We start from the raw sequence: 24,776 nt of genomic DNA on the forward strand, positions 1-24,776 counted from the left end.
TCCTTTTGTTCATTTATTTTGTGTATTTGGTCATGTACACTTAAATGGGGGTCAATGTCATTTGCAAACTGAAATACATATGATGAGGATTTTCAACATTTGAAATAATATCAATAGATACAATATATAAGTGAAAGATTGTCGTTGGAATATTTACTGTTTGAAATGTTAGTTTTCTAGGTTAATAACTTTTTGCGGGGAGTGGAGGGGGGTGGGGGGAGGGGTGTTAACGTCGCACTGACACAGTTATAGGATAACCTAATGAAGCTTGATGGTATGTAGATTAAAATGGCATTAGCCCCTTAACTCAATTGCAGTGGTAGAGAAAGGAAAGTGTGTTACAAGAAATATTTTAAGTAAGCGACATCTACCTTGCATCATAAGACATAAACAACAGAAGAAATAAAACACAGAGAACCGTAAACAAGTAAATATCGGTAAAATTTACTGACTCGGCACACATACTTTACGAATGTCGAATTATCAAAGGGGAATATCTCATTGACAAATCAATCCAACAGGTAATGAAGAAAATATGCCCATCTCCACTTGAGAGTGAAGCATCCTATGATTTTTTGCTGAATTCCAGATTGTGGTTGCTGTGAAATACTCTTGACTATGGAGATGCTATAGTTAACCTTAAGCCTGCTGGCGACAAGTTACTTTGGCTTTTGCGACCAGTGGAATCCAAGACATCCGTGCAGTCTGCACATGAAACATTCAACGCCCCGACTGAGGCACGAACTCACATTGATGAGGGGCAAGTGATTTAAAGTCAGCGACCTTAACTACTCGGCCACGGAGGCCCCCTCTGTACAAGAAATGGTACTAAAGTATACTAATGTTGAATAATCAAAGAGCAATAAGTCAGTAAAAATCATCCGACCGAAACACGAAGGTAAAATCCGCATCTCATTTTGATTGTAAAGCTTCCTATGATGTATGGCTAAATTCCAGCCAGTGGTTACTGAGGAATCCTCCGGAAAAGAATTGTCTTATAATATGCTATTTTGAATAATCAAAGGACAATAACTGCATGCAAAATCATCCGAACGGAACACGAAGATAATATGCGCATTTCCTCTTGATTGTGCAGCTTCCTTTGAAGTTTCACTAAATTCCAACCAAAGATTGCTAAGATATTCCTCTGAAAGGAACTGTACTATTGTTTACTATTGTTGAATAATCAAAGGGCAATAACTAGGTGAAAAATCATCTGACCGGAACACGAAGATAATATGCGCATTTCCTCTTGATTGTGAAGCTTCCGATGAAGTTTAACTAAACTCCAACCAGTGATTGCTAAGATATTCTTCGGAAAGGAACTGTAATATTGTTGAATAATCAAAGGGCAATAACTGGGTGAAAAATCATCTGACCGGAACACGAAGATAATATTCGCATTCCTTTTTAATAGTGAAGTTCACTTAGAAGTATGGCTAAATTTCAACTAGTGGTTGCTGAGAAATACTCCGGACAAGCCTGAACTATAGTATACTACTGTTGAATAATCAAAGGGCAATAACGCTGTCAAGACCATTTGATTAGAACACGAAGATAATATGCGCATCTCCTTTTAACAGTGATGTTTTATTCCAACTAGTGGCTGCTAAAAAATACTCTGGACAAGAATTGCGGGACGGACGAGCGAAGCGAGTATATGCTTCCAGCATAAAAAAGGGGTAAGACTGAGGATATAATGAAGGAAGGTGTTTGCAACTGTTCAATAATGTCTTAAACAGGGGAAGATAAAACAGAAGAATTCATTGATATATTTAGTAATGTATAATTTAAATCTAATGTTCTATGAAGCTGGAGGCATAATCTATGATTAATTGCTGCACAAGTTGCATCCCTTAAAACATACGTATGACGTAGAGGACAAGAAGGAACAAATACGGAGTACGTCCACTTCATTCATTAAAATGATTAAAAAAAGAGTTAATAGGAGTAAACACTAAATTTCTTATTACAAGTATAATGATCAATGCCACAACTTAATTATTTGTCAATTCTGATTTATGTGGATTGATTTGGTTAAGCAGATAAGCAGTTGTAAGCATGTATTTTTCAGTTACGAAAACATATTTTCAGTAACGTATCGTAACGTAGGTTACAATGCCAGTGCTGTGCTACATGCATTTTTATATCAAGTAGTTCGAACATGATAAGATACTTGCATTATCTAAGTCTAAACATCATTATAAGGATTACATAAACAATCTATTGCTAAAAGATTATATCGTGAAGTTTAGTAAAGTATATAATAATGTTAACGTAGTTGTTCTTAAAAGTGTTGAACGATAAATTCTTAAATGATATGTATATGAAAATTCTATGTCTTATACATATCTAATATTATTTGACAATTAAACCTATTGAAATAATTGATATTTGTATTTTATAAAACAAATGGTAACGTAAATTACAAAATAAAATAATCAATTAAGAGAACAAAACTATGCGGGAACATTGACAACAGCATATTCTGAATACCACTGAACTCATTTGCTAATGATTTTGGTTCTATTAACCACGTAAATAACCACATTCCAGTTTTATCATTTATTAAATACTACTTGTTAATGTAACGTAAATAACATGTTGTAATTCATAGAGAACCCGCTTGCCAGATGGCAGAATTCAGAAATTTGATCTACAGACAGGGGGCTTAAAAAATAATGGGGTCTACAAAAGTCCCTGGGGGAGGGTTTCACCTCCAGCTCTAGGCCTATAGGTGTACCTTTTGATTAACCAACAAAATACTCTTTTCACCTTTGGTCTTACTTTTGTTGAGTAGTATCAACGCAGTTTAGGACGTCTTTTCTCGCTTTTGATGGTGGAGGAAGACTCAGCATGACCCTCAGGGCATTTTCAAGCATGGGAGTGCACCTGTGCAGAATTATGAACCTTTGTAAGTCTGTTGGATGACTTCCTTACATGAAAAGTTCTACACCCAAATCAAGGTTCCGAACTAACAGCGATGATGAGCAAGTGACCCTAAGTCAGCGGCCTTTACCACTCAGCCACAGATGTCCCCTTAGAAGATCGTAGAACTGCAAACATCCTGTTGGCAGCGAGTAAAAATATACCCTATGCATGTTAACCTTGAAATATCCGTAAAAGATAGCAATGTCAGCTTTACTACATGATATGTTTTTCAAATTTTATCGATCTTTTGTTTATATATTTCAATTATCCAGATCAATTATAACACAATCATCGTTTCTGCGACGTAGCATAACAGAAACAAATACATCTACTTTGCAGCATACACAGAGTAAATAAGCCGCGCCATGAGAAAACCAACATAGCGGGTTTGTGACTAGCATGGATCCAGACACGCTTCCACGCAGTCTGGTCATGATCCATGCTGTTCGCTAACGGTTTCTCTAATTGCAATAGGCTATGAAAGCGAACAGCATGGATCCTGACTAGACTGCGCGGAAGCGCAGGTTGGTCTGGATCCATGATGGCCGCAAATGCGCTACTATCTAATTATTTAACAAAATCATGAATGCACATAAACGTCTCCTGTATATGCAGGTTGATATATTAATGTTTTACTTTGGCCTAGTTTTCTGTATTGAATTTATATATAAACGGTTTTTAGTTAGTTTTGTCGATAACACGAGCGGCATTATTCGTCGGTAACACGAGTGGCGAAATTTTTGTATGTGTTGTAAAAATCATATACTTTCGCGAGTCTAAAAGTTTGCATTATTTAGAATCCTTCCTCTAAAATGTCTGATTCTACAGAAGTCAATGTAGATAAGGCAAAATTGATTTATATAAAAATATTTCATATATTATTGAAGAACGTTTCATCTGATAGCCTTTTGCCATTTTTTCTTGTATAAATTGTGGGAATATTAACAATTAACAGTTAATTTAATTGAAAAGAAAATGGCAATGCAATTCTTTGAGAACATTATGTGACATTGTATACTGTATAACTGCGTATTGATATTAGTGGAACAGGTTTCACTCCAGTTATGTATGAACTGTGAATTTTCCATTATTTGAATGCGTTTTTATTTACCCAGTTGAATCAGTCTATGAAATGTAAAACGACACAAAGGACATTTAATTAGATTATGCAAACATGATAGGGACAACATGTGTTTTGCCAAAGATTTAAAATCAATTTGGGACATATTTCTGATTATTTAAGCAAATACTAAAGTATTATATATTACACCAACGTACATCATGAATGAAAAAGGTGAAAAATGTTAAATGTTTGTTAAATACACAATATCAAGCTACTCTCAGACAGGCTTTCATTGTATTTCGTGTATTTTAGAAGCGGTCTATATTTACAGATATTTAACATGAATGTTGAGTGCCAGCGGGTCCGGGTGCAGCAAAAGCTTATGTGAATCCGAAGAAATTGTAAGGAAATAAAAACTACCTTTTTTTACCAGTTTAGGGATTATTTCATCGTTGTTGTAACTCTTTTTAGATTTAGGCATCTCATTAAACTTTAGAACTTCCTTTTGAAAAAAATTAGAAAAAGTAGCACTGGCTTTTAGAAAAGAAATTAAGTTCTAAAACAGTATGCAAACAACTATAACTATGACATAGTTTTGTTACTTTCTGGGAAATTGTTTAAACTACTAATTAATATATAACGACCATTTGATAGTTGTTTTTAAGTAATAAGCGTAATTTTTAACCTAAACGTTGTTACTAGCTACGGTTTTTTCCTACGATATATTTACAGGTGAAAAAATGCCAATCAAAGCATTATCTTAATTTTAAAGTTGTTGACAGATGTATGAAGGGACATGTATTAAATTCGTATCCATACGCATGTAAAGACATATACCAGACATGGAAAGTACATCTTTATCAAAGTAACCAATGCACAAACAAGCACAATTTTGTGAATGCCTATTTGTTTGACGGTGAAACTCATAGTATTTACAGCTTTTAACTTAAATTTTCAATTTGAGTGGATTTTGATGGATTAGAAATACCATTCATCTAAGGTTTTATGAACTGGTCCTTTTAGGCGAGAAATGTGTAAATTGTAATGGTTCATATGCCTAGATGTATGTAACTAAATAATATTGAAATTTTGAAGTTCACAAATGAATACTTATTTAATTAAAACAAGGCATTTTGGTAATACCTGCCTAGGACATTAAAATAGTATAACTGTATCATTTGCTGGTGATTTCTAGCAATGTAGTTAAATTTTTGGAGTTTTGATTTAAATTAAGGAAAATTAGGCTATTTAAGAATACGGTATGAAGTATTCTTAACGTTATTCTTGTGTTCTTATCATCTCATCTTTCTAATAATCAATTAGGTGTATCTACCGATTGGAATGATAATTGTTCGTATTCATATATTTGTATATGTTACAGAATTTTGAATGACATATTGTCTGGACAGTCAGTACATTCTTATCGTTTTTTTATTCAATAAATAAAAAGAGACAGAGCTGTTGATACACATTTTTATGTTTAATTTAATGTTACACTGACACAATGTAGGTCAAAAGGCGACCTTTCATGTTTTTAATAGTTGAAGATGACTCCGGTTGCTCTTCCAGGTATTATTTCAGGCATCGATGGACACCTGTGTTGGACCACCGAAAATCTCTTAGCCATCTGCATCGTATTCATAAGCGGTTAAGATATGAGTCACTTGTCGACTTGTTGAATTGTGTCTTATGGAAAAAAAACACCTCCAGCTGGAGTATGGAACGTTAGTGGTTCAATATTGTGCACACTCCCCTTTAAAAAATATAAAGCTTGACATAGGTTACAGTGTCAGCAATGTCCGTGCGACTGTGTAATCTCAGTACACTAGTTTGGTATTTTTCAGCAATTAATGTAGCTCAAACTAGCCAGCCGGGGAATTCCGAAATTGGAAAATACGTTATCAAAGGAAAATTTGAAACCATGACCTTAAATCTTGAATCACTCCATTTTTTTTTTTCTTAACTGTTTCTTAAGAGACAGAAAAGGAAATGCTAGCAAATGTTTAGTAACTTACCATGTTGCTAAGATCTATCATAGCTTAATTCGAGTCTTCAAATTTTTTATACAATCTGCTACAGTTGGCAAACATGTTTTCCTCATATTAACTAAAAAGAAGAATATTGATCAAAATAAAGGTTTACCTGTGCCCCGAGCATTCACTGGATACTGCAGTAGTCTATATGCAGTAAGAAAACATACTATTAAATGTTAAAACTTAAGTTGTCAAAATTAATGTTGAAAGATGGGCCAGTCAGTGGCACAAACTATAAGTCGGCAATATATGTAATTATACATATATTATAACATATTAAGATATAATTTTTCTTCCCCGCCCGCTTAGCTCAGTAGGTAGAGCGTCGGTCTACGGATCGCGGGGTCGTGAGTTCGATCCTCGGGCTGGGCGTATGTTCTCCGCGACTATTTGATAAAAGACATTGTGTCTGAAATCATTAGTCCTCCACCTCTGCTACCTGTGGGGAAGTTGGCAGTTACTTGCGGAGAACAGGTCTGTACTGGTACAGAATCCAGGAACACTGGTTAGGTTAACTGCCCGCCGTTACATGACTGAAATACTGTTGAAAAACGGCGTTAAACCCAAAACAAACAAAAAACAAAATATTTTTCTTCACATTCAATGTGGCAACATCTGGTCATTTTTCCATGTGGGGCCGCTATGGCCAAATGTTAAGGAAGCTGACTTCTAACCAATTGTCTCTCACCGCTGTGGATTTGGAACGTTTCATGGAGTGTGGAATTCTGTCATGTGAGGAAGTCATCCAACTGGCTTAGGTTAAGTCAGTGATTCTTCCCAGGTACCAGCGCATGTGTGAAATAATGCAAAGAAGTGTACCTGGGATCTTCCTCCGCAATCAAAAGCGGCAAAATCGCCATATGACCTACATGTATAATTGTGTCGTGACGTTATATCCATCAAAACAACATATTTTTTCTGCATTGATTATCTATACATTTGTATTTAGTAAAGAAGAAAAGCTGATATGTATGAAGTGGGTACAAAGGACAGGACAGACAATTGTCCTTGTTGCACTCCCAATGGTTGTGATATTCACCTTGATAAATATGTCTCATTTACCTTTCTTTCATCGAGGAAGTTCTGAAACAACATTTATTTTGAATGAAAGAGTTTATGATAAAAATAGTGATTCAAGTTCAAAGAAATTACCCAAACTTCACAAAAAATACAGCGGGGATGACAATTTAATGGATCTGAGACAGTTTGATGACGCAGATAAAGAACTATATAAAACGTCTGGAAAAGGTGATCAAGTATCCACTGAAGATAAGGATGTAAAATCTGCAAAGGACGTCATAGTTGTAATGAAAGATGAATCAGTTGATAGAATGATTGAGAAGTTAAAGAAGGCAAACAACAATTCGTTCTTTCCCAGTTATTTTTGGAACAGCAGTCTGCATGATCTAACAAGAAGGTTAGGTGCTACTGCCAAACATAAAGCAAGGACTCTACCCGGATATGCTCAAATTAAACGGTATATATCTAAAAACTAACAAATGTAATATAATGACAATGGTTTCTTATATCAATATATTTTAATGTATTAATACTTTTGATATTTGTTGAAAAGTTTGCAACACCATCTTATATGAGTGAAAGTTATTTGTTTATGGTCAGTTATGTCAACTAATAACAGCATTACCTTATCTCATTGTATTTTTCTGTATATATTAAGATCGCGCCGTGACATAGGACTTTTAAGAAAGGAAAATGGCATATAGATTACTCTGCATTTATATATTCACAGTTCTAGTGGTATGCCAGCATGGAAGTTATTTCACAGAAATATTCGTCAGTTTTCTTTGTACGACCCAGATGATCCAAACTTGTATGGAATGCTTATAGACATGGCAACACTACCAATGATAGAAGCAGGTACTAAGTAAATAAAGTCAACGAATTAATTTCAAATAATTCAAGTAATACTCAATACTTAATTTTGCTGAATTGGTCGACGTGAACTTCTACCAAACCATAAAAACTTCACTAAACAGTAGCGCCATATCTTGACTGGTATTGTGACCAATTTTAGGATATGTTACGTTACATATTGGTATTTTTTTGGCACAAAAGAAAACGTTTCCCCCTCCATTTAACTGTAGGGAAGGCCGAGGATTTCCAGGTACAAGCCCTATGGCTCAAAACCATGCTTAGAGATAAATAGATTTTCTGCAACCAATAACAGCTGAATATGCATAATTTGACCTAAACTGAGTCGTTTAGGAGAAGAAAAACATTATAAACGAAAGAAAATATGTTTAATCTTTATTTTAACACGACCAGCAAATAACTTACATACATGTAGAGTAAAATCTATCTCGGGTTATTCTGCAATAAACACTCGCGTGCAATGACGTCATCCGATCCAGGTGCGTAGCAGAGTCGTAAAAAGTACTTACCATTTTTTCTATCACTGTTGATACTAGTTTGTCGTGTTAGAATCGAAATAATAAGTTCTCAAGTGTGAACCCGAGTTTTTCGTTCTTATGCGAAACAATATATCACTCAAGGCTACGGCCTTCGTGATATATTCTTACGCATAAGAATTCTAAACACGGGTTATTCTACGATAAACCACGTTTGGGAACTTACTATTTCTTAATTTTAAAAAGGTTTCTGTTAGATGAGAAGTTTCCTAAAGTAGTTTATATCAAATGACATTTACTTAAACACATGTTTTCAGAGGAAAGTGATGGCGGCACTATGCTTAAACTCATTGTTAGATTTAAAAATGAGGGAAGAGCGCTTGTTAAGTTCATGAGGTTAGTAAACTGATACATACCCTTTTTCATGATGAGTTTTATGAAAGACGGAATAAAACGTATTTCATAAAGTTTGCTTACATATATCATTTTGGTGACCTTTTTTCACAATGAGGAGTACTTTGGCATTAAAGAATGTTATTGTTCTTATCAAACACAAATTTGGTATTTCTTATATCTAACTGTTTTATAGATTTCTAATAATTTTCCGTGAATGAAGCAATTAATAACAACATCATTTAACGCTTTATTATATTTGACAGATCTTGCTAAATGATTCAATGTTATTAATCGGCCGAACATGTTACCTCATTTCAAACACCCAAGAGAGGTGACAGATCTTGTTAAAATCATTCAATGGAACGACTTTGTTTCGTCATTATAGATACACTAGAGAGAGAGAGAGAGAGAGAGAGAGAGAGAGAGAGAGAGAGAGAGGGGGAGAGAGAGAGGTGACAGTTACCTTTTAATTATCTACTGTTATTAATAGGCCGAGCATGTTTAGTCATTTCAGATACCCAAGAGAGGTGGCAGATCTTGTTAAATGATTCAATTTTATTAATAGACCGGCATGTTTAGTCATTTTAGATACCCAAGAGAGGTGGCAGATCTTGTTAAATGATTCAATGTTATTAATAGGCCGAGCATGTTTAGTGGTTATGCTCCATATTTTGATACACTGTTCCGTATTTCTATTCTGTTCCATTTAAAATTATTCCGTAATATATGTTCCGTCTTTTTAATTTCTGTTCCGTATTTTCTAGTGTTCCGTTCCGTGTTTTAGTAATGGGCTGTTTAGTCATTTCAGATACCCAAGAGAGGTGACAGATCTTGTTAAATGATACAAAGTTATTTATGGAACGAACATGTTTCATCATTTCAGATACCCAAGAGAAGTTGATTCTGATGAGAATATAGATATTAATGATGAGATAGAAAGGCATGTAGCGAAAATAGCTGCGTTTCAACTTGACAAGTACGTTATTGATTAATAAGAGTTTAATAAACGGCTGCTTGTGCCTACTTGCCATAGTTGCAAACCAAGTGTCATAAAGAATTGCCCAAGGGCCATTATGACGCTAGATGTGCCATTACTAGGCACAACCAGCTGTTTATTGACCTTGACCTTTTAGATATATATATTAATTTGCTTCTTATTCTTCTTGGTAATTTCATTTATCATATTTTCCTCCATTTAGCTCTTTATCTGCGTCATCATTTTTGTACGCTTCTACTATGTCCCTAATACAGGTTAAAGAGCCTTATACGTATGGATCAGAATTCCTATATCTCGGGTAGCAAAAGTAGCTCCTTCAGGTCCGGGATAATATGAATATGACACCTCAGTGATAGTATGAGCTGCAGCTGATATTATTATTGAGGTGTCAAATTCATACATATAACGCTCTACATGATTACAGGCCAAATAGGATTAGAAGATCAAAAGACGCTGACACATGACTACTTCCAAAGATGTGATAGCCGAAGCTTTGAATATATCGCTCCAAAACTTTCTCTATGCCAAGATTAGAGATGGTAATAAACTAGCTGTTTAAAAACCATCTTCCTTTCACACCACTTGGCAAATAGAACTTGGTAATTCGTTGGGTTTTTTTTTCACCCGAATAGAAACTCTATAAACTTAATTTTAAAAGTTTATTAATGATCTGTCACAATTTCAACAAGGTCGTATCATGCAGTTGCATATTTATTTGCTATTTCAATATCTCAGTGTAACAAAAAAAATATAAAACTTATTTTCTGAATACAACTCATTTCATTTAAATTAGAGAAATAATCGACAATGATATCTTCATGACTGCCCGTTGCTAGGCACCAGATTAACCTCGGGTCTTTTTGTTATTTTCTCCAGGTACTTGTGGTTTTTGATCTTTTCATTTAAATAAGTCGAGGATAAATTCAACGGAGTTGTTTGGCTAAAAAGCACGTATTTCCAGTGTAATTTTCTCAGTCAAGATTGCACACGATCTCGCTACATTCAACAAACAATATAAGGTATAACTCTTCAATTATGCCACGTGGTCGTGCTCGTCTGCAAGCCAATAAACTGATTGTAATAAGAATGTTGTCAGAAGGGTAAATGGTGTTAGGTACGAAGAGCTAACCACTCCGAGACTTGATCTGGTGGTAAATCGTCGTGTTGTTGGAAACACGGGTGCTCAATATGTTGAACAGGGGAACCCAGTCCTTCAGAGGTTTGGACAAGAGCAAGCTAACCAGCAAAATGACGCGGAGAGGAAGGAACCGGTCCAGAATGCTAGGAATAAGCAGAACGAGACCAATCTATTTATAACCGATATATATTTATGTTTTGTTTTAGAACACTTGGGTTTTATCGAGTACCCCCAACGATTGGAAGACGGGTAAACATTACGTCTGAGCTACATCCAATCATGCCAAAATCAGTAAAGGATACTCTTTATAAATCACCAGGTATTTACGTTAATGTCACCTCTAAAACTACCACTAGACTTTTTGTTTATGGATTGTTCTTATTTAGTAAGGGAGATAACCAGTGAGTGCGGATACTAAAATTAACTTCCATTTTTGCAACACGGTGTCCCAAAACTTCTTCATGTGTTTGTGTTTACAGATACATTACTCTATTTCAACCACTGCTGTTATTTTATATTCGTATTTCTTAAAGGTGTACATTGGTTTTAATTTTTCGGGATTTGTATACCAAGATAGCAAATTTTAATATTTTGAATAAATTGACTGCATAAGTATTGTACTCTTTACATTTCAGCCGGAAATTTATGTTTCTATGATAAATGCCATTACTACTGCGATAGTGCGCATCCGTTCTGCGGACATCCCGATATGATTGAAATGTCTGTACAGAGCTACCTGCCGTCAAGAACATTGCTAAAAGATTGTCTTAGAATCAACCATGGAAGCGTTCATACAGGTTTGACCTTTTTCATCAATAAATCAATTCAGGAACAAAAACTGATAAAAGCTTTGTAAACTTACGTGCAAAGTGAATAAAGCACACACACATTACATATTTGTACTGCAGCTGTACTTTAAAGGGACACATATCTTACTGGTTTATTAACATTGCCCCTAGTCATAGAAACTCCAAATCTTTGAACGTCATATTTTAAAACCTAGTTTGATGCTAGCAGAAGTTAAGAAACAAATATAGTTTCATAAATATTCTGTTATTATCACACTACAATTTCAACCAATAACTAGTAAAAAGAAAGTATGCACTCATCAAACAACTGGAAATTTGAATTGTAAATATCGTTTAACTATTTTTTTGAAGAATGCAAATGTACATTCATCTATATCAATTTGTTAAATCTATTGAATGACCCTTCAACTTTGTAAATCATTGGCCAATTTGCTCAGTATTCATGTAAACACATGCGCATGCGCTAAGTCTTAAGATCATCCCTTACCCCTCTTTAACGTGTCAACGGACTGTAAATGTTGAGTAAATACCTTTTAGCAAAATTGAATTGCAATGGAAATATCATCATTTATGTTACCTGAAATACAAGAACACAGATTTTTTTCTATGTACTTACTAAGTTTCTCTTTTGCATCATAACAAAAACACTTTATACAACAGTGCTTCGAAGTGGCAGGCAAAGTCTGCTTTCTGAAAAGTTCAGTAGTTATATTAAAAAGCAAAGCCCAGCTGTACTTGTATCAATTTAAAACCACATTTACAAAGCATTTTTGTTTAAGTGATGTTTCCTCTTGCAGCGCACACCACAAGGCATATTGGGAGACACATGACGATCTATGTGATTCTATACGAAACGAATCACCATACAACAATGGCAAACTTTTTTTGGATATTATAGATGCACATACATTTGACTTTTTATCAGGTACTAGATTATATATTTTAACAAATACGGACAGACCAAACGCAGGCACCGCATTGAAATTCAACTCGTATTTTATATTCAATATCCCCTTAAATTATTCTTGGGATAACCGTTGAAAAAAAGTCACAAAAGGTATAGAGATATTCAGGCAAATAAAAGGTTCTTACATAAAACAAGTTTGATCAGTTTTGTAATACTAGTGATTTCATCTGAACGATTTTGAAAAAAAAAAACTGACATTGCATATCATGTATTTCTAAATAAAATTATATTTTAGGTAACCAGGACAGACATGGTTTTACGACGTTCAAAGATTTTGGCCACTACACATTTCCAATTCTGTACGACAATGGATGTGGGTATGTAACAGTGCTTTTGCTTAAACTAAATTCAAATGCCACATCAGTGCGAGTTGTTGTTGAAGGCACTTAAAGCTCTACAAAGGGGCATTGTTGTATTGTAACCTAAAGTTTTGAATATAATTCCTATCTGGGGAGTTTCAGCTTCTTCTGTTTTATTATGGTTGGTGTGTACATTGATCGTCTCAACCATTAATAGTTGGCAATATTTACCCATCCTTATTTTTGATACAGGCACAGTAAAGGATTATTGAATCTGTTAAGTGTACGTTTGTCTACTAAAGTCAAGAAAATCCTTGTATATGAACGAAAAAGACAGCAAATGGAATTTTCATTTTTACATCGAATATTGAACAGAAATAAGGAATAATCTGGCAAAAGGAACTTGTATATGTTTGTTAACGAAAACATATTTCGAATGATGAATGCAAAAGAAGTCTAAATGTTTCTTTATCTATATATTTTGACATCTCTTTCGCATTCATCCCTGAATCTGTGCACAATAATCTGAATTAAGAGGATTCGTAATATTGACTTTGTTCACTTACTGAAACTGAAACTGAAACTGGTTTATTTGCTTAAACGCCTATTTCTACATTTAAAACATATTCAATGGCGTTTTACAATACAAGTTGAAATAAAATATTAAATATAAAATATTTTAAATAAGATTAATTAAAACGAATCAAAATAGCAATTATTAATTTAAAGTCAATGATAATACTATATTTTAAAATATTACTAACATACAATTATCACAGACAAACATTAAATTTCTATCACTGTCACCAGCATCATTGTTTAAAACTCAGTCAAAACTTAGAATAATGCAAAGTAGTCTCTGAAGAAATGCGTTTTCAACCTTTTCCTAAAGCAGTCAATTTAAGAACTTTGTCTGATGTTCAACGGCAAATTGTTACACAACTTTGGCCCTATAGTACTAAAGCTTCTATCACTAAAAGTTTTTCGCTTGTTGAAAGGGACGATGTAACAGTCAACTAATGACTCCGAGGATCTGAGGGAGCGCTGGGGGATTTTCGGTGTTAAGAGTTCAATCAAATATGCAGGCGCATTTCCAACATGGCAATTGAACATGTACGTCAAGATTTTAAAGTTTATTCTGGCTTTGATCGGCAGCCAGTGCAAATCGTAGAGTGCCTGCTTAGAACTGTCTCTTCTTCTACGATTTAGAACTAACTTCGCACACATATTTTGAATGCGTTGCAGTTTTGCGATGTCACAATCAGAAATACCGTATAAAATAACATTACAGTAGTCTAAATGCGAAATAACCAGCGATAGCACTAAGGTTTCAGTTGCATCCTGAGTCAAATATTTGCGAATGTTTTTGATTCGGAAAAAATTCAACATTGCCGTTCTACACTTTATTTTTATATGCTCTTTGAAAGTTAAAGTTTCGTCCAAATAGGCCCCCAAATATCTGATGTTACTCTGTCTCTTGATTTTATCACCACAAATATCTATCTCGTGAATGTTTAACTTATTCAACTGAGGGGCACTTCCAAAGGCAATATGTTCAGTTTTTGAGGAATTCATTTTTAGTTTGTTACTGTTCATCCACTCATTTGAATCTGTAGCAAACTCCTCTAGTTCACCAATGGATTTAGCCTCGATGGATGGTTCGGGCTTAAACGTGTGCTTGCGGTGTGGTCGTCGGCAAAGCCAAAGACGGAAATGGACGGGGGAACAATGTCAAAAATCGTTCCTGCGTACGTGAGATAGAGCCACGGCCCTAAACAGCTTCCTGGGGGACACTACACGTAAGCTCACGTGCTGATGACACTGTTTGATTCACACTCACGCGGCAGCTCCGTGGCCTCAGATATGAGTTCAACCAGTCCAATGCAACACCAGAGACACCATACTGACATTTCAAAACGTCCAAAAGAATATCGTGATCTACCGTATCAAAAGCTGCACTAAGGTCTAATGCTATCAATGCAGTCACTTCTTGATGTTCCATAGCGTCCAAGATGTCATTGATAAGTCTCAATAAAGCCGATTCGCACGAATGATGTTGCCTGTATGCGGACTGATTTTTTGGAAGGAGATTATGTTCATTTACATGTTTATTAAGTAAATACAGTGCTGCTTTCTCTATCAATTTGGACAAGAATGATAAGTTGCTCACTGGCCTATAGTTTGAGAATATAAGTTCGAGACCAGCTTTCTTTAACAGAGGTCTAACTATTGCCTGTTTCCACTGCACTGGGAAGACTCCTTGAGTCAATGAAAGATTCACTAGTCTAGTTATAATTGGGAGGAGCTCGTTTAAATATGACTTCAACACTTTTGTTGGAATAACATCAATTTCACACGACTTTGTTTGTAACTGGTTAATGAGTTTTCTAACTTCATCCTCACTAAGTTCATCAAATTTTCCAAATTCCGGCACATTTCTCATTGATGGTTTATAGTTTTCAAAATCTTTTAAGCTGTCCCGTATTTTCTGAATCTTTTCCATGAAAAAGTCAGCAAATTTGTCAGCTAGCGTATTTTCATTTCAACAACAGGCATTGGATTCTCCGACTTGCCGCCGGTGAGATCTGTCACAAATTTGTAAAGTTTTTTGGAATCACCTTTGTATTCGAGCACTTTTTGGCTAAGAGTTCTCTGTTTTTCTAGTTTCAGTTCATGGTGATATTTATTAAGAGCAGTCTTGAAAATTTCATAGTCCTGTGGATTTTGGTACCTCCTCCACAAACGTTCGGATTTGCGCAGAATTTGTTTTAAGTGGCGGATATCCTCATTAAACCACGGTTTCGGATTTCGACAAATAATAGTTTTCTCTTTTGACTTACAGATTCGGGCGACAGACGTATGACGCCATGTCCATTTTAGCGCCTTTACGTCAATGTTGTTTGATACGGAAGTCGACATTGCTGAAATACGTTAAATTATACGTTGGTACTGGAAGACTTAGTGTTCTAATGGAAAAAGCTTTAGAGTCGGATCCTATAGCGCCAGTGTTAATTAAACCACACTTGAATGCTTTAGACAGGCGGCTGTTGAAAATGTTACAGGCAGTTGCTGAGTGTATACAAAAGCACCTAGTGAATGAAGTAGTGGTGTCTGACAGATTCTGAAAATATTTATATAAGTATTTAAGTTTGACTTTCTATCTATAAAATATTCTGTAAGTGTCTGTATATTTAGATACATAACGGTAAGTTACACCTAAGGATAGGTCTAATTGTAGACGAGCAATGCAACAATGTGTTTTCACTTAATATGTAAAATAGAAATACTGCCATATTTAATGACTTATTAAGGATGACAAGGCAATTTATCATTGAAAAGAAGTCCATATCAATGCTATTTAACCCATTTCTTGTATTTTGGTTCTATTTTATGATTTCATAATAAATTCTTTACATTATACTGCTTTTTTCTTTGAATAAATTGTTGTTGTTGTTTTGTTTGTTTTTTTTTTGCAAAAAGTAAGGGTGTAACTCTACCTCTAACAAAAAGAATTCATGATTTGTTTGTGGATGTCAAGATGTTGCGGCGACCAATTCAATGTGTATACCAGTATATCAAGTATGAGTCTTTTGTATTGCAACCATCTTATCTCGCGTAATATGCTCGGTCTTAAAAAGTCCCGTTTTTTTGGGGGGGGGGGTGGGGGTGGGTTTGTTTGTTTTGTTTTTTTGGGGTTTTGTTTGGTTATTTTTGTAAGATCGCTCCGGTATCTCGCTTATATATGAACGGACGTCAGAACGACGCCCTTTGCGTCAGATTGAAACTGTATGTATTTGCTGAAATTTGATTTTTATTTAAATTTATTATCAGCAACTTTGTTGATCAGTATGGTTACATTTTTAAATGATTCTGTTTAGCTCGTGTCTGCAAATGTTGGTATTACGTTTTAGTCAGTTAAAGACGTTGCAAAAACAGACAGATGCAAATGTAGGTACGAAATAGTTTATTATTAATGTTTATTTATGTCTGAATACAAAATAATTCATGAAATCATATACTGCCTTACTTAAAGTGGGAATAGATGCACACAAAAAAATCAGTGATATAAATCGTTGAAAGTATAGCATACATTATCCATGATTAAAGCCACTGATAAAGATAATTATACATCTACAACTTTTTTCAAAACCATTGATTTGGATTTCTCGTTCTCGGAATGGTTTGCTATTGTATTGACACATTGCAACGTTTATGCAATGTAATGATATACAGATATGAAGAGGTAGCACAGAACAATCAACATCCATGATAAACCCTTAGCCTGCTAAATTTCTGATATGGACTGGTCCATCATTCAGTTTTGGCAATACCATTTTTTATCTGAAGGGGTGTTCCTATGGATCTTCTTGTAGATATTTTTTTCACTGATTACTGACTGAATAACGAACAGTGCATACCGATCATGATGAGCCTGCAGGCTGAACTTGGTCTGCACTGGTCGCTAAGACAAAACCATTTACCGCCAATAGGCTAAAGGTTAAAATAATATAACTTTTATAAGCGAATGCAGTACCAACATTATCAGTATCTGTCCTTGACGAAATAAAATAACTGTTCATAATTGAAATACATTTGTTCAAAGCAAAATATTTTTTGTTGCACTGAGTGATTATTTACTTTTTTTACCAAAGTGCTAAAAGTAAATAAACTCAAAGATACATCTGCGTCAGTAATGCAAAGGGAGAGCAATAAAGCCTCCTCTGCCAAGTGGTTAAGGCCGCTGACTTCGTATAACGTGCCGTGCTCTTCATTAATGCAGATTCAAAACCTCGTTTGGGGTGTGCATTTCTTCATGTGACGAAGCGGCATCTTTACCAAGCTGCGGCTCATGTTTGAAACAATGCACAGAGAGGCACCTTGGGTATTCCTCCACCTTAAAAAGCAGGCAAAAATAGCCATATGAGCCTAAAATATGTCATACTGTTAAGGATTGATATTTTACCTTAGTTTTGGAAAATATGCAAATACTTAGGGCGATTTGTTATCTGCTATTGACAGGTAAATGCATGAATGCAAATTGAGACTGATCATGTGGCCTGTTTTAACACAAAGTACTTAAGGTTATCCTACATTCTCTCCTAGGTCTGAACTTTTAAAACACATTTATTTCAGAGGATATAACTTGCATGCTTTTAAAAAGGTGTTGTACTTGGCTCAGATTCTAAGAATAGTCAAATAGTTGAAACGAATTTACATAAAATAATGTTTGTGAAACACTATACTTTTAACTAAGTAGGCTTCGTGAAACAAGTTTTTAAATACATACCTAAGACACGAGTTGTTCAACAATTATTTCTAAAATGCATTTATCAATATAAACATAATTTTCACAAAATAAGAAGAAATAGTTAAGTGGTAAAGCAAACAATTTGGTCATTCGAAGGACTTGGAAAACCATTTCTCATCTTGCTTTTCGTTTTGCTTCTGTATATAATTATAAATTAAAGTAGTATCTATAATTTCTTATCATAATTATGTCTCAAGTCTGCAATTGCATATCAAATAAAAAGCTGACATATAAAAAGAGTAGTTAGGGATATGTCAGTCCGACAAGTCTCAAAAAGTTCCTCATCTAAATAATTAAATTAAAATGTATCCGGTCTACGCGTTTCCGTGTTTCATTTTAGCATTGCGCTGCGATACTTTAGTAACATTTATCAAACATCCATAGGATATAAAAAATATATAACATTTAGCTGCAACAAATATGTAGGCATTGTGGTGATGGGATATGTGAGACCTGTTGAATCTATTTAAAAGTAACACATTAACTTAGATAAGATATTTAACATTAGTAAATAAAGCATACAAATAAAAAATGCGATATAAAAGGGATGCCAATTAAGATGCACACATCAAAGATTAATTTCATTTTTCTAAGTCACATATCACACGATACATGTTTTTCATTTTTGTAAAGCAGGCTCGACATTTTCTTTAATCAGCTCGTTTTTTTCCACGAACGCAGTATTGTCACTACCAATACAATTTATCTTGGATTTCTTTTCTTTCAAATTTATCCCACACTACACCTTTTCTTTCTTATTTTCTTTCACTTTTGTTCATCTCAGAGCGTTTAAAATTGCTCTATAACCCAGCATAGCCAGTGCACTCAATCCGCCTGAAACCGGAAGCGTTACGCACCAAGCCAGAATGATATTCCTGAAGAGTCTCCAGTCGACAGATTCACGTGACCTTACTCTTCCTACACAGACGACTGATCCAACTTTACAGTGCGTCGTACTGATCGGGATTCCGATACTGGACGCGACAATGACAGTGAGTGCGCTCCCAACTTCAATACAAAAGCCGCTGCAGACGACAACATAGAATGACATCAAAAGGCATATATATATATATAATATCGATTGAAAATTAATTCGTACTTAAAGTAATTTAAAAGTGATACAAATTTATAAGAATATCCATGTACTCCTACAATCTTTGCAAGCATGCAAAAATGAAAAACGAAATGACACTAAAATATACAGAAATAAGGTAATTTACTGGTCAAATCACGTTTTCATTATTTTTACGACTGTTTGTTCTTTTTATGATTTTGTTATCATACCTTGACGGTGTAATTTTAGTGAGATCCTCTCCCATGGTCTTCATAACTCGTCGGCCCAAGATCCACAATCCGAATGAAATACCGACACCACCATAAACAAGAACCCAGATTGGTACTGGTACCTTTTGTGCAGCGCTTCCTGTAGTTGCTGTAACCCACAAAGCAACCAAAGGACCAACGGCGTTACTGCAATATCACCAAATAAAGTATGTTTCAAGATCGATAACTGCTACTGTGTGTGTAACAGTCAAACGACATAAACTGTCAAATATTTTGCACTATACTAAACAAGAATGATACTAGTATTTAATCGAGCTTTTAAGTTGAAAATGGTTACTTTAATACGGTTTGTTGGGTTTTAACTCCCTTCGGAACAATTTAAGGTCATATTGTGGCGTTTCATATTTTGTTAGTGGGAAACCCCAATGGAACTTCCGAGGACCAATGAAACTTCCGAGGACCAACGGAACTTCCGATGACAAATAAAACTTCTGAGGACAATTGGAACTTCTGAGGACCAATGGAACTTCCGAGGACCAGTAGAACTTCCGTGGACCACTGGAACTTCCGAGGACCAGTGGAACTTCTGAGGACCAATGGAACATCCGAAGACCAACGGAACTTCCGATGACCAATGGAACTTCCGATGACCAATGGAACTTCTGAGGATTATTTCATGCCCAGACTGGCAACAAGGTAGAGAATCCAGCCTTTCGCAAGCCAGCTGGATTACTACCTCACATGAATAAACATGTTTAAAAACAAATCAATCTTCGTAACATCATTGATAATCAAAAAGTAAGGTAAATTGTTTTCTTAAATCCTATTGCTTTTTGTATATTAAACGATTTAGTATAATCAGGTTTTGCTTTGCTTACTTCAAGTGCGAAAGATAAATTTAATGTTCACACACCTTACGTCATTGCCTCCGTGTGCAAAAGAGCCAAACACTGCAGTGAGTATTTGTAGAAACGAGAACAAGCCGGCTGTCTCTGGTTTATCCTTAACATTATCCCGAGCCATACTTTGATCTTTCTGCAAAAACAATAATGAACGTTTAACAGCAATACTTGGGAAAACATTTGGTTCCGCAAAAATCTTTAAAACACCACTATATGGGATATCAAAAGGTAGAGTAATTGGATCAGGATACGAAGCCTTACAGTTAATGGTCGCTGTTTAAAATGTGAAATATATATACCATACGAGGCACCTGAACCATATAGTTAATTTGTCATTCAAAAACCACAGGATGCTATCATTGCTAATAAGCGGAGAATTGTCTACCATTCAGTAATTATCAATTGATTAAATAATAACATTTAGTTTTTGCCAACTTCTAAATTTCCTGGATATTTGGGAGATAACCTCGATAAAAGTTCTCACACTTTTGTTGTTAACCTATTCAAATTTCAACAATATTGATTTGTGTAAAGACATTTAATATATTTCATTGATTTTACGACTATTCACACTTGTAAAAAGTATTAAGAAATACACGTAGTGGAAAACCACAGGTCGCCCAATAAAAAGAAAGAAACGAAAATGTTGCAGGCTCGATTTGACTGAGCCTGTTCATAAACGGTAGTGGAAATGCAAGCTATCCTCCCGCCCTCTAGCACCTGGCTGTGCGCACTCAACATTTACACATGTTACAAGTATCAGAAAATAATTTAAGAGGCATCCGCAGATGTAAGCTGAATATATATATATATATATATATATATATATATATATATATATATATATATATATCGAGTAAATAAAATTTATAAGGATAGGGAGGTGATGATACCGACTTTTCATTATGGTCAAATATCAATCCAACTTTGAAACCGTTCCCAGGATATTTCAGGATAAAGAAACATTTTTTGGTTTTGTTATGCTTTTCTTACCTTATAACGAAATTCTCTCGTTTCTTACTTTCAGACGTTAATGGGTATTTTGAGACATTTCAAACTTTGGTTGAGTCAACATATAAAATAGTACCATAGCATCATTGTTGAAATTTTAATATGTAAATTACACAATCGTTTTCTAACTGTATGGAAAAAATCCAAAAATGTACCGTTAGTGATACAAAAGATATTTTCAAAGAAATTCTGGGAGTGTAAGAAGTTTCGGTAAGTGTACCTTTTCGGCATTAGTGTCGCCCTCTTCAGCTATTTCAATATCAACATCAGTGGTTTCGGTTTCAGAACTCAGTGGTACCTTTTCGTCTAAAGTAGATTTTTGCTCCGCTGCGATAAAGACACATACGTCACATTTATTCATGAGCTAACAGAGTCAGTTGTCGTTTACTGAGAATCTTTAACCCTTAGCCTGCTAAACTTCTAGAATGGACTGGTCCATCATTCAGTTTGGCAATACCATTTTTATTCGAACTGGTGTTCACTGAAAATTTATTGACTGAATAGCGAACAGTGCAGACCATCCGTGCAAAATCACTTGAGGCCAGCAGACTAAAGGTTACTAGTATTAGAACATCGTTTCTAAGTTATACGAAACATTGAGTCAAATACAGCGCATTCGTTGACGTGCATATGTCTAACAAACAAAAAAAAAACTAAGTTAACCCTACACAATGAATTGAATTAATTTAACCAAATATGTGGATTGAAATATATATTCTCTTTCGATAAGTATCACTATAACTGCATAAACTACACGTTCAATAATTCCATTACACCATATATTAGTCTCTTTCTTTTTTTATGTCACCTGACTTTTTCATTTCATTAAACAAACTGTACCATTAGTGTAGACGTCAAACTTTTGCCTTAATTCATTTGACTAACATAATTAGTATTGCATATTTTGTTCGTTATTTCTGTGGTTCTTTTTTCATAATCAGAAATAATCCATCTTCCAAAATTACTGGAAGAAAAGTGGGTGATATTGTTAATGACTTCAGGGAATATTAAATAGAGAAAGCTAGGTTTGGTTGCATCCGTTATTAAAATTCTCAGAAGGTCATTATACAAACTGAAGTAATCAATGTAATGACGGCATGTACTTGCTGGCCAAATAAATTGATTGCCATTTTGATTAGATATTGAAACGTTTTCATTTGTAAACCGATTTTATTTTACTAAACCAAAAAAAGTTCGTCTAAAGAGTGCTGATACATGAAATATATCTTTATCCAGCATCTTTTGCTCATAATATTCAGATTATACTGAAGTACCTACAACGTCATAAATACTGTCAAGTCAACTTATTATCTAACATAACACTAACTTATCTAAAAACATCAACCTATTTGGAACAAAATTGCAAAATACGACTTAATGAAAGTACTCAGTCAAAACTAGTCTGCTATTATTCTGCTTGGTTGCATTCTTTGCTTCCAAAGAATCTTTTTACAGATTTTATTAACAATCACAACAGCAATCTTTAAGTGCCATGTGGCGGCTGTAAAAAGTCTCCCCGTACTTGGATTCAGTGTTGTTATATTTTCTGGTGCTTTGGGATTATGGAGCCCATTCAATGGATGTGTAATAGAGTTGCGTGTTGTTAATTTCATTACCTCTCATGAACAGACTCAATCAAACCGAGTCTGCTATTATTCTGCTTGGTTGCATTCTATGCTTCCAATGGATCTTTTCACAGATTTTATTAATAATCATACTGCATTTGTTTGGGTAACTCGCGCACGTTATTACGGTAAACAGGAGATACCTTAAACGATGGTTTTAAACTACGTTTTTGAAAAGTGACACAAAAGCCTTTATTTTCAACAGGAACCTCTGCAATTTGACCCCGATAAGGGTGAAGTATTTTGAAAGCAGGATAACATATTCACACAAACTTTTGGAAGGAGAAATTAAATGAACGTGACAGTATTTATTTCGGGATATACTACTTTTGTTATTGTCCTATGCAAGATATACTTCTACGTCAGACAATGAGTATATGAAGACTACTTCACACAAGTAATCAAAAGTGTGTGTGCGTGTGTGTGTTTGTGTGTGTGGTGGGGGTTGGGGAGGGGGAGCGATAGCCTAAATGAGAGAAAACTTATGTAATAAATACGGAAGTGTAGGTACTAAATTATTTCAAAAATAGGTTCAATAAGTTTGATTTTCTTTCTATGTTTAACAATACAACGCTGCTTTATGTTGTTGTTTTTATCTGTTATTTGTTGTTGTTGTTTTTTTGTGTTAAAATCAAATTTATTTGTTCTGAAAATGCGGTATATATTTATGCTTGTGTGATGTTTTGTAAACGGAGTGTGGTTGTATAATAATAAGTCGGAACAGAAGATGGCTTTCACATTTCGAGTTAAAGACATTCAATATATATGGAAGAGCGCATGCTCTATAAGCTAGCCACTAGCTAATCTGCTTTTCTCGGGATGCGGTATCAGAATATGGTAACGCTGGTGACGCACTAGTAAGTGCTCATACTAAATGGTTTCTAAACTGATTTTGACCGGAACTTCAGTCCAGACATTCATTAAAACAATATTTGAACGAATAATCAAAAGCTTTACTTTCTGCATAAATGTCATTTATCAGTCAACCGCACCATGAGAAAACCAACATAGTGCATTTGCGACCAGCATGAATCCAGACCAGCCTGTGCATCCCCGCAGTCTTGTCAGGATTCATGCTGTTAACTTTCAAAGCCTATTGCAATTAGAGAAACTGTTGCTGGTCGGAAATGCGCTATGTTGGTTTTCTCATTTCTCATTCCATCTATGGACAGTAACTTTTACAATGTAATAATACATTCTAAAGAAGCATCCATATTACTCTGTCTGTGTTTTGGTTAAATTAGAATCTGATTTCCTTGAAAATTATCATCTTAAACCTACTTCTTGGTTCCGTTTCCTAGATAACATTCATGATGTTCATGATATGGGAGCACTCTCTCGCAGACTTTATGGGTTTTTTTGTGTTTTTTTTTTTTTTTTGGAAATTTTATTTCTGTGTACTGCTTTAATTACAGTATGTATTTAATTAACTGAGTATACAGGTGTTACTAAAAATATCAAGGTCATGCAGCTGTTTCTGTTTATATTGTGGTGTCATATACTCACCATTAACTCCTAATAGGGACCTTTTCAATTTTGAATCATCCCCTTCAGTTATGTGTTTAACGTTTTCTCGGCGGTTTTTATCTTTGTCAAAGAAATGAGTTGTAATTTCTTGATTGCCAGCTATAACAAAACAAAAAA

The 24,776-nt window shown here is 34.8% G+C and overlaps 2 protein-coding genes across 5 annotated transcripts in view; one reads left to right on the forward strand and one right to left on the reverse strand.

The window, feature by feature from the left end:
• The first annotated feature begins 7,076 nt into the window (after positions 1 to 7,076).
• On the forward strand, positions 7,077 to 16,127 carry LOC128549294 (extracellular serine/threonine protein kinase FAM20C-like). The gene is made up of 8 exons (XM_053525862.1): positions 7,077 to 7,504; positions 7,778 to 7,905; positions 8,714 to 8,792; positions 9,676 to 9,768; positions 10,889 to 11,176; positions 12,534 to 12,661; positions 12,939 to 13,020; positions 15,845 to 16,127. Exons 1-8 carry the CDS (start codon positions 7,077 to 7,079, stop codon positions 16,125 to 16,127), a joined length of 1,509 nt encoding a protein of 502 aa, XP_053381837.1.
• A 2,667-nt stretch (positions 16,128 to 18,794) lies between these two features.
• LOC123540978 (sodium-dependent phosphate transporter 1-A-like) overlaps positions 18,795 to 24,776 on the reverse strand; it is a 33,340-nt gene continuing 27,358 nt past the window's right edge. For 3 of the 4 annotated variants that reach the window (XM_045326320.2, XM_045326319.2, XM_053526676.1), the window contains exons 9-13: positions 24,639 to 24,758; positions 21,728 to 21,834; positions 20,508 to 20,629; positions 19,595 to 19,780; positions 18,795 to 19,335 (exon numbers count right to left, since the gene is read on the reverse strand). In XM_045326320.2, the coding sequence (XP_045182255.2) occupies positions 19,086 to 19,335; positions 19,595 to 19,780; positions 20,508 to 20,629; positions 21,728 to 21,834; positions 24,639 to 24,758 (785 nt within the window). In that variant the 3' untranslated portion in view covers positions 18,795 to 19,085. The remainder of the gene's footprint in view (positions 19,336 to 19,594; positions 19,781 to 20,507; positions 20,630 to 21,727; positions 21,835 to 24,638; positions 24,759 to 24,776) is intronic. The other variant, XM_045326321.2, reaches the window with a different exon arrangement.

Source organism: Mercenaria mercenaria, chromosome 16 (genome assembly GCF_021730395.1).
Source record: "Mercenaria mercenaria strain notata chromosome 16, MADL_Memer_1, whole genome shotgun sequence".
In the NCBI taxonomy this organism is placed as follows: Eukaryota; Metazoa; Mollusca; class Bivalvia; order Venerida; family Veneridae; genus Mercenaria; species Mercenaria mercenaria.

Coding starts and splice junctions, on each gene's coding strand:
- LOC128549294 (XM_053525862.1), top strand. CDS start 7,077: ATGTCTCATTTACCTTTCTTTCATCGAGGAAGTTCTGAAACAACATTT. Junction 7,505..7,777: donor GGATATGCTCAAATTAAACG/GTATATATCTAA, acceptor ATATATTCACAG/TTCTAGTGGTATGCCAGCAT. Junction 13,021..15,844: donor CTGTACGACAATGGATGTGG/GTATGTAACAGT, acceptor TTTGACTTACAG/ATTCGGGCGACAGACGTATG.